Raw genomic sequence first — 9,141 nt, 5'->3', positions numbered from 1 at the left:
GCAAGGTGGAGTGGAGGGAGGGAGAAGGAGGGCTTTCTAAATTGGGGTGACAGGCCTGGGAAGCTGGCTGGGTCTGCAAAAGTAGTCCACACAGTGAGTCTCCAGGAGTGGGTGCAAGCTTGTCCCCGTTCCAGCCACTGCCTGTGCCCAAGCATCTGCCTGTCTCCCCCCATCACCCCTATTTGTGGAGAAGAGACAAGTTGCTGAGAATCAGGGCTGGGCAAGAGCAAAACGGATGAGAGAAGGCCTTGAACTCAAGCTCAGATGGGGGAAGGGAGTACAGCAGGGCTAAAGGACTGAGCTGAGAGGAAGCCTTGGCGAGCTCTGGTGGCCCGTTAACAATGGAAATATGAGAAACGGTGCTCAGATTAGAACATGGATAAATTTTCAGGTTGGGCTTCAGGGGTGTACAAAGCCCCCGGGTATTGGATGCACAATTTTGTGGCCACTTGTATCCTTCTAGGGAGATTGACAGCTTCCATCAGATCCACAGAGTTTGGGACTTTCTAGGTTATGGGGACTCACTTTGGAAATGCGGAGGGCTGTCAGGGAAGAGGCTGGCTGGGGCCGAGAGAGCTGAAGTTGGGATCTCTCCGAAAGGCTGAGCAATGGAAAGCTCTAGGCTGCGCACAGGCTGAGGGCTGCGCTCGGTTTTGAGGCCTCCATCTCACCTTCCGGAAAATGGTCCGGACGCTCTCCAGCCTCGCCTCGCCGGCGCAGGGCTGCAGTGAGCATCCGCCAAGAGGAAACGCTCGGCCCACAGGACGCGAGGGGAATCGGCGTTAAACTTTGCAGGGCCGACGGGCCAGCGGCCAGAGGAGGAGGCTGGCACCCCGGGCGCGGCCGGCCCCTCGCGCTCGCTGCCCGCCCGCCCCCTCCCTTCCTCCCCGCACTGGCTCGGCACAGACTCGGCGCCAGCCCCCTCCCTCCTCCCGCTCGCGCCTCGCTCGTTCGCTGGCTCGCCGGCTCCTCCTCACTCGCCCGCCCGCGCCCGGCGCAGCTCGGCCAGAGCGTTCGCGGTGCTGAACGCGCGTCCGCCCGGGGGGCTCCGGCGGCTGCCCCCGGCCCGCGGCCCCCTCCCCGGCTCCCGCCTTCCCTTCCTCGCTCGCTGCCTCTCTCCTTCCCCGGCTCCCGCGCCGTCCGCCCGCCCCGCAGCCCGCGGCTCCGCGTCCCCCGCAGCCAAGATGCCCGCGGCCCGGCCGCCCGCCGCGGGACCCGGCGGGATCGCGCTGCTCCTCGCTCTGCTCCTGGGAAGCCCCGCGGCCGCCCCGGCAGAAGGTAAGCGCCCAGAGGGGCGGGGCGGGGGAGGGGCAAAGTTGCCGCGAGTGCGGGGCGGCTGAGGGGTCCTAGCCGACCCAGACGACTCGCTCCACATCTGCCGGGATGTGGAGCGGGGGCGGCTTCCCAAATTCGGGGCTAGGAACCGCGTCCCCTTGGCCCGGGCTGCTGGGAGTGTGGAGGTGGGGATGTGTCTGAAGGACTCGGGCGCTTTCCTGCCTCGGCCGCGGGCTCCCTTTCTGCCTTCCCGGCTGTGCGGCTGACTCCCCTGTGCAGCCCCAGAGAATCTCCTTGGAGCGGGGTCGCCTCCAGACCCCAGATTCCCGGAGCTCTCTGCAGCCGCACCCGGGGCCGGGTGCCAGGTAATTCTCACCCTTTCGGGGAGAGGACGAGAAGCGGGGGCAGCTGACCCGCCGTGCAAGTGAGGGCTAGACTCGAACAGTGCGTCTGGGGGCCGTCGCAGTGCCGCGTCCTCCCACGCTAGGACCCCTTGCTTCCTTTTGGTTCAGGCTGCCCCGAGGGACCGGGTCCCTGGACCGATCCCAACCAAGTGTCTGGAAGCCGAACTTGGGTGTGGCTTTCGCCTGGAGGCCAGTGGAGGGGGCTCCGGGTTCTCAGAACTTAGCGGGGGAGGGAGAGGAGATCTTAGGTCACAGGCGGGAACCTGAGCGGACTCCCCCCTTTTTTCTCTCTTCAACAGCCGGGTGTCTCTTAACACTACTCTGAATTGGGGGCGGGGCGGGGGGTTGCTAGTTTCACCCGGCACGTGCTAGCCGGTTGGGAAGAAGGCGGGGGGGGGGCGGGGGAGGTGTCCAAGTTTAGCGGAGGATGGCGGCTCCTTCCCAGACCTGGAGCCGCACCCTCTCCTCCACCCCGCTGAGGTTCCCCAGGGAAAATTGTGGAGGGTGGTCAGGTGTGTGGGGCTTTGAGATGGAAAGGGGAGTATGGCGCCGAACTCATCCAAAACTAACCCGTAGAGCTTCGAGGGTTTGATCAGGCCACTAGGAGACCCCAGAGTGGTGGGAAGCGTTCGTAGACCTCGCCTTTTGAAAGGTCCAACTCCTGTTCCCAGTAACTCGCCCCTCACGTGGGAAAAAGCAGGCAGTGCAGGGTCTCCCCAGGCTGAAGACAACCCGGAGGGCACACACTCTGTCCATCTGGAGCCCCGTGTTTGGCTTGGACCGTCTTGACCCCGAGCTAGGGGACCGGCGGTGTCCCTTCTCCCTGGGGAATTCTGGACCCCTGGCGCGCGCACCTGCTTTCAGCGCCGAAGGCCGCGGACAGCTCTCCGCTCGCGGGCACTGGCCCTGGGTCTCCTTCTCTTCAACTCTTCCCCACGGCCTGGAGTGCCCTCCTCAGCATAAATCAGGCATTTTATCCCCCACCCCTTTCTCTTTAAATGTGGAGCCCAGAGTACAGAGCAAAGGAAATAACTCATCACCTTTTGTTTAACAAAGCATATCGTTAAAGAACCCCTTTTTATGAGGCAGTAATATTCACAGTTTACACCAGGTCTGGACAGTTTCTCTGGGAAAGATGGGAGAAGAGAATCGGCTTAAATAAGTCGTTTCCACCACAGCATGCCCTTTCTTAATTAGCTGTCTTTTCCAACAATGGCTTGGTGGCCTTGAACAGAGTCCAGATCTCCCTCCCTCACCCCGCTTTTGAATCTGAAAGCTACCCAGTGGCTTGCTGGCTTTTCTAAAGTGATTCTACCTCTGAGGACGGCACTCTCCGATATACCACCCTCCAGGAAAAATGTCTTAATGTCACATATTGAACTGTCATCCAAGACAAGGATTTCATATCCTGCTTCCTCCCCTGGCTTCAAACACAAAATGCGTGTGTGTGTGTTTTAATTTTTAAGACATTTTACATTATTTTTTCCAACTGCTCGACTCTGTAGCTAGCCAGCATATATTTTTAATTAACTTCAGGTCATTGCCAAATTAAAGTCAACCGGCGTACTACTTCAGAAGGTTCATTAATAACGGTGTGGTTCTGACTCCAAGACTGTGAGTCATAAGGAGGGAGTAAGGGTAGCCTATGAGCATTTGGGAACAATTGACCTTCCACAGTACATTCTGTTTTTAACGTGGAGCCCAACTTGCACTAATGTCAGATGGAGACCCATTCGTCTCATTCCGTGTTGCAAGCCGGTCCTTCTGTTTGTGGTGCAGTGAGGAGATTTGTAAATACAGTACTTGAAAGAGACTTGTTGCTAAATTCTTATGTAGGTCACGTGATTCTCTGTGCCATTTTGCCGTAAGGCATGAATAAGTATAAAGTATAACTTGTTTTTGAAGAGGCTTCTTATTGTCTAAGATATGCACATGGGGTATAGCTGTAACTACATGCCAAGACTGCAGAGCTTGAGTGTAATTTTTTTTCTTGAATTAATAAAGTAAATTCAATATTGCTTAATAAGACTCAAATTTGCGGCTTCCTCCAGTCTCTAATGTACCCTGTCGTTAGATTCACTTAAAGACTATTTTCATGGTGGATCGGCTTTTTTTTTTTGATCTGTGGAGTTTTAGCCGCCCCTGCTGGGGCCACCTTATCAAAGCCTGAGGGATTCTTGGGTTCGCAGGTCTCAGCTGGACATTAGGAAAATAATGTTATATTCCTTTCCTTCCTCTTCCCAGGCAAAAGGATGTTTCCTGATCAGAACGGTTTGTTTTCTAGTTTTGCTTACAAGTTCATTCCTGCTATTCAAAAAGCGATTCGAAAGGGCTCAATTTACAGGTCCTCATATTTGGTCCACATTCTGCAACATGCCATTGGCACAGACCTCCACTAGGGGCGCTCAAAGCTACGGTTGGTGATTGAGGGCAGAAGGGGTGAATTCTGACCTTTGGAACCACCAGGTGTGTGCAATGCCAAAGGTCAGTGAAATGGAGCTCTCCTATTTCTAAGAGAAAAATTACTTGATGGTGCTTGATATATGCAGTGAAAAAGGAAGGAAAGGTGAAAAGAGGGAGGGGGGATGCCCCAAGGAAGGCATTATTAGAATACAGAGTCCAACTGCCCTTTTTTTAAATACCAATTTGTGGTTTCTTTCATGGAGCCAAATTGCAAAACACCAAAGAGGCCATGGCAAGGCTGTTCTGAGGAGTTTGACTCAGCTGGCCACTGGGATTAAATTTGTAGGGTTCCAGAAAAGAAGTATGTGGTTTTGGAATCGGAGCGACCTGGGTCAGGCCCAGCTGCGTTGTTTATGAATGTGTGACCTTTGTCAGGTCGATCTTCTCTGGGCCACCATTTCACTACCTGTGGGATGGGGATGGAGGTGGGGTGGGGATTAATGGTCCCAGCCTGGAAGGATGGTTGCAGTGATTACATAACACTTATACCTGTAAAGCACCTGGCATGTAATAGATGCTCAAGTAATGTTTTCTCCCGTTTCTTCCCTACTTTCCAAAGCAAACTTCCCCTCCTAGTAGTCACCTGGAAAGCAGATCCTTGAAGTTGGTGTTGGAAATGTTGGAATAAATATCTGGATAATTTAGGCCCAAGTAGAAGGGTTGGAGGTAGGGTAACGAGTAGCCCAGGTGAGAAATTTTCATGACCTGGTGCAGACTCCCTTTCTTTTCAAACTCTCATACTGTATCTCTTTGAACCTCAATATTACCACCAGAAAGCAGAGTTCATTGTACCAGAGATATAGGATAGCAGGATAGTGGTTGGAAGGAAGACCTAAGGAGAGAGTCTTCTGGAAAAAACAGTTATCCGTTCATTCATTTAACATTTACTAAGCACTTCCTATGCATGCAGCGGGCCCTGTATTGGGTGCTGGAGACACAGAATAATATGATGAGGTCCTTATCCCGGTAATGGCAGCCTAGCAAGAAAGACCTGCAGGTAAATCACCAGTGTCTACACCACACCATGGGATACGTGTTGGGAGGGGGTGATTGTAATCAGAGTGCAGGGATCTCACAGGTGGGTGTGTTTAATTCTGGCCAGAGGTAGTCAGTGAAGGCTTCCCTGAGTTGATAGCATCTGAGCTGGCCCTAAAGGGATGTGACAGGTACCAGCAGCCACGGGAGATTTCTTCTTTGGGGCAGTGATGATCCTGAAGAAGGCTTCACTTTCGGAACACATCACACACCTGTGGAATTGGGGAAACAGGAGCGAGTGGGCAGGGAAGGGAGGCAGTCACGCACGCGCACACGTGAGAAGGATAGAAGGATCCTGGGATCTGCCCACCCTTTTGGCGTTCCCCTGGATTGCATGGGCCGCTGAGGAGGTGAGAGCTGGAGCAAAGGCCTGTGAGCCGCGGTGTTCACTGTTATCCACTAGAGGTTGTGATGACACCGATGGAATCCTCTCCGAAGACAGCCGAGCCCAGATGCTGAGTATAGACAGCAGTGCACAGCCCTGGGTGAACATTGCTTTACAGGATTTGCATATTTGCATAATCCTCTGGTTACTGTAGTTCCTCTGAAACCCTTTGGTGGTGGTGGAGGGTGGGGATTGGGAAGAGAACGGGGCTGCTTTCAGGGGAGGTTAAAAGGGTGATGCATTGGGCTGAGGTCAGTGGACCTAGGTGACGTAATTTACTAGACCATGGCTGGGACTGTGTCAGCGATGAAAACAGCATTTATTGAGTGTTGATTTCATTCCAAGCCTCGTGATGAGTGGCTTATATAGATTTGTTCAGAGCATCCTCACAACAGCCCCATGGGGTAGATGCTGTTATTTTCCTAATATTATGGTCGGGGAAATCGAGGCACAGCGAGGTTAAGCAATGCGTTGAAAGTCACAAAGCCAAGAAGTGGTTTCAGTCTGGCATCAAACCCAGGCCTGAGCCAGAATCCTTTAGAACCATGCCCCACTACTGCCTCTTACTTGCAGCATTCCCCAAGCTCATGTGCAGATTCTGCAGACCCCTGGGTGGGTGGGGGGGCAATAAATACTTGTCAGGTGTGTGTTGGATGTGTCTCCTGTGCCTACACAGTTCCTGGCACATTGTAAGCACTCAAGTGAAACTGGTCAAATTGAAGTGAGTCGTAAAGTGAAGTAGGCTACAATTAAAGTGTAGGCAATTAATTCATAATCATTATATCTAACGAGTACTTAATATCTATTCAGCCCTGACATGGGATATTTTCATCTCCACCATTTCTCTGCATCGTGTGGATGAGGGGCTGTTGTCCGTTCAGGAAGCTCACAGTTGGTAGCCAGGAGGTTGCAGAGGTAGGATTTGAATCCAGGTAGCCTAGCTGCTGCGTTTGTGAACTTGACTGCTGGGCACAGCGCCTTCCAGGCTGGGTCCTGCTGTGTTTCCAAGTGAAATGTGCACAAAGCATGCTTTCACCGTTAGTGTGCAGCCCGGCGGGGTGGGTCCAAACCCCAGCTCACCCAACTCCCAAGACTGACAGGACAGAAACCAAAATCAACTAGGATTTTCCCAAGCTCTTAATAGCTCTCAAAAAAAAAAAAGAAAGAAAAAGCATAGGGGTTATTCTTCCCAGGCAGGGAAAGGAGACTTCATGAAAGAAGGTGGGAGAGACAGCTAGTTCATTGGTTGGTTTTGAAGCTGTGGCTGTTTGTAATTTCTCATGTTCCCAGGCCACTCAACCATTCATGGAGAACTCACAGTGTAGCTTGGTTTCTGTAAGCCCCTGAGTTCAGGACCTAAGCTCAGCCATCTCCTAGCCATGAGCCTCAATTTTCCCATCTGTAAAATGGATCACAGTAACCACTACCCCGTACACAAAGCTGTCCTCACAGGGCTGGGATGAGACACAGGAGTCAAGATGCTTTATGCATGCCAGGAGTTCAAGCTTCAGGGAGATGGGTGCTGGCACGGAAAGCTGAAGACCCCAAACACCCACCATGTGTTTCTTCCTGGGCTTGTTATGAGAGAATTACAAACTATAACATGCTATTTGCCATTGAGCGTGCGCTACTCTGTGCCACAGGACCGTCCACGTGCTTACTCTGTATTCACTCATCTGATCCTCACCCAACGCTATGAGATGATGTCACTAACTACATGTTACTGATGAGGAAGCGGAGTCTTAGAAACATACAGGTGTCATGGCAGTGAATGATGGAGTTGCTTAAGGTGTCATGGGCAAGCAGTGATGCAGTCAGGATTCAAACCCGAGACTGGTTGACTCCAAAGCCCAGGTTTGTTCTAGATGCTAGAGTATGAGCGTATAGGTGTCACATAGCAATGGCTAAATGAAGAGCTGATGCAGATCCAGAAATCAAGGCGGTTTGACTGGCCTCCAGGAGGGGAGATGTCTCACCCAGTGGCAGATGCCAGGTGTCTCACAGCAGATCACAAAGAGGAGAAAGAGTTCATACCCACCCTGATGGCTTCTGGGTGAAGCATCCTTCTTGTCTTCTCATGCTGTTCCTTCACCCTGGACTGTCATCCTAGGAGGCTGAAGGAGTTCAGAGAGGACCAGATTAAATTCCCAGATAGCTGATTTAGCATCATGATTTTGAGCTATTTGCCTTAGCGTTCTGAACCTATTCTGGCCTGGTATATAAAATGGGAGGGACGTGTCTCCCTTGAAAGACTGTCAAGAATGTATGTAGATATGTGTGGCCCATAGCAAGCACTCAATAAAAAGTTGCCATTATCGCTAGTATTGTTCACCTGGTGAACTTCTAGTCATCCTTCAAAACCTAGTCCCTAGTTGTCTCTTTCTATAAGACCTTCCCTTGCCTCTCTCCTCCTTATACCAGTTATGAATGATCTTCTGTCTCCCCGCTCAACGCATTCTATCCCCTATTATGCGTAACTCACACACTGATGAGTTACCAGTTTACATGCCTCCCTCCCACTAGACAATGAACTTTCCAAAAACCTCAGCTGAATCATACTCTTCCATAGCTCTCTTAGCCTGTATCTAACCCAGTGTAAGTGGTTACATTTACTCTGTTAAATGACCTTTCATCTTAATCTTAGCAGTGAGGTGGTAGAGTCCTGAGATCTGAATTTCATTCCCGACTCCTTCTACATCTGTGTGGTCTTAGGCAGCGGGTATGAGCCTTGGTTCCTCATCTGAAAAATGAGACTAAAAATAGAGTCCTACCTCATAGGATTGCCATGAGGAAAATCGATGAGATAATAGATGTGAACTCACTGAAGAATTCTACAAATAGGAAAAGGAGAAAGGAAAATTAGAAGATGAGGGAGGAGAGAAATTTTGTAAAGAGAAAAAACCCACCTTTGTGCAGACACATGGCCACAAGATGGACCATTCATTGAGTGCTTGCTGAGGGCATCTTTCTTTCCAAGGGGAATATTGGTTGCAATTATTTACCCTGTGGCTTAGCTCATTTAATATTAGGAACTTTCTGGACACCACACTGGTTATTGTAGACTCTGCTTTCTCTTGGCTCCCTGGCAGCTGCAGAAACAGCAAATGCCCAGCTGAAAACTGGGAAAGAATAGCAAAGTGAATGAAAACCCAGGCTCTAGAGTCAGAACAATCTGAGTGTAACTCTGTTGCTTTTCATTAGATGTGTGACCTTGGACAAGCTGCTTTGTCACTCTGAGCCAGCATTGGACCTCATTTGGGGGTAATGGTCTATTCTCTGCCCACTTCCTAGGGATCATGGGATGGAGGGGGGCTTGGTATAGAGATGCTCTGCCAAAAAAAAATAAACAAGCTACCCTTCCTGGGATCTGTAATATTCATCAGATAGTAGCAGTTCTTCAGGCTCCCCACCTGCCTCAACCCTCCCCCTGATATTTTCATTTTATTGAGGAAAGAGACCCAAAGATGAGAAGGGACTGACTTACTCAAAATCCCACCGCAAGTGAGTGGCAGAGCCAGGACTGGAACCTCTGACTTCTCACTCCCATTCTAAAGTGACTCCCTCCTCTTAAAGAACCAT

General features: G+C 51.3%; 1 protein-coding gene across 1 annotated transcript in view; it reads left to right on the top strand.

Annotated features, from left to right (window-relative positions):
• Positions 1–1,105: 1,105 nt before the first annotated feature.
• Positions 1,106–9,141, top strand: part of SEZ6L (seizure related 6 homolog like) — a 200,142-nt gene continuing 192,106 nt past the window's right edge. The window contains exon 1 of the mRNA XM_029216623.1: positions 1,106–1,278. Coding sequence (XP_029072456.1) covers positions 1,185–1,278 — 94 coding nt within the window. The 5' untranslated portion in view covers positions 1,106–1,184. The remainder of the gene's footprint in view (positions 1,279–9,141) is intronic.

The sequence above is a fragment of the Monodon monoceros genome, unplaced genomic scaffold, assembly GCF_005190385.1.
Source record: "Monodon monoceros isolate NGI ecotype Baffin Bay Population unplaced genomic scaffold, NGI_Narwhal_1 Super_Scaffold_1, whole genome shotgun sequence".
In the NCBI taxonomy this organism is placed as follows: Eukaryota; Metazoa; Chordata; class Mammalia; order Artiodactyla; family Monodontidae; genus Monodon; species Monodon monoceros.
This window is presented reverse-complemented; position numbering and strand designations above follow the sequence as displayed.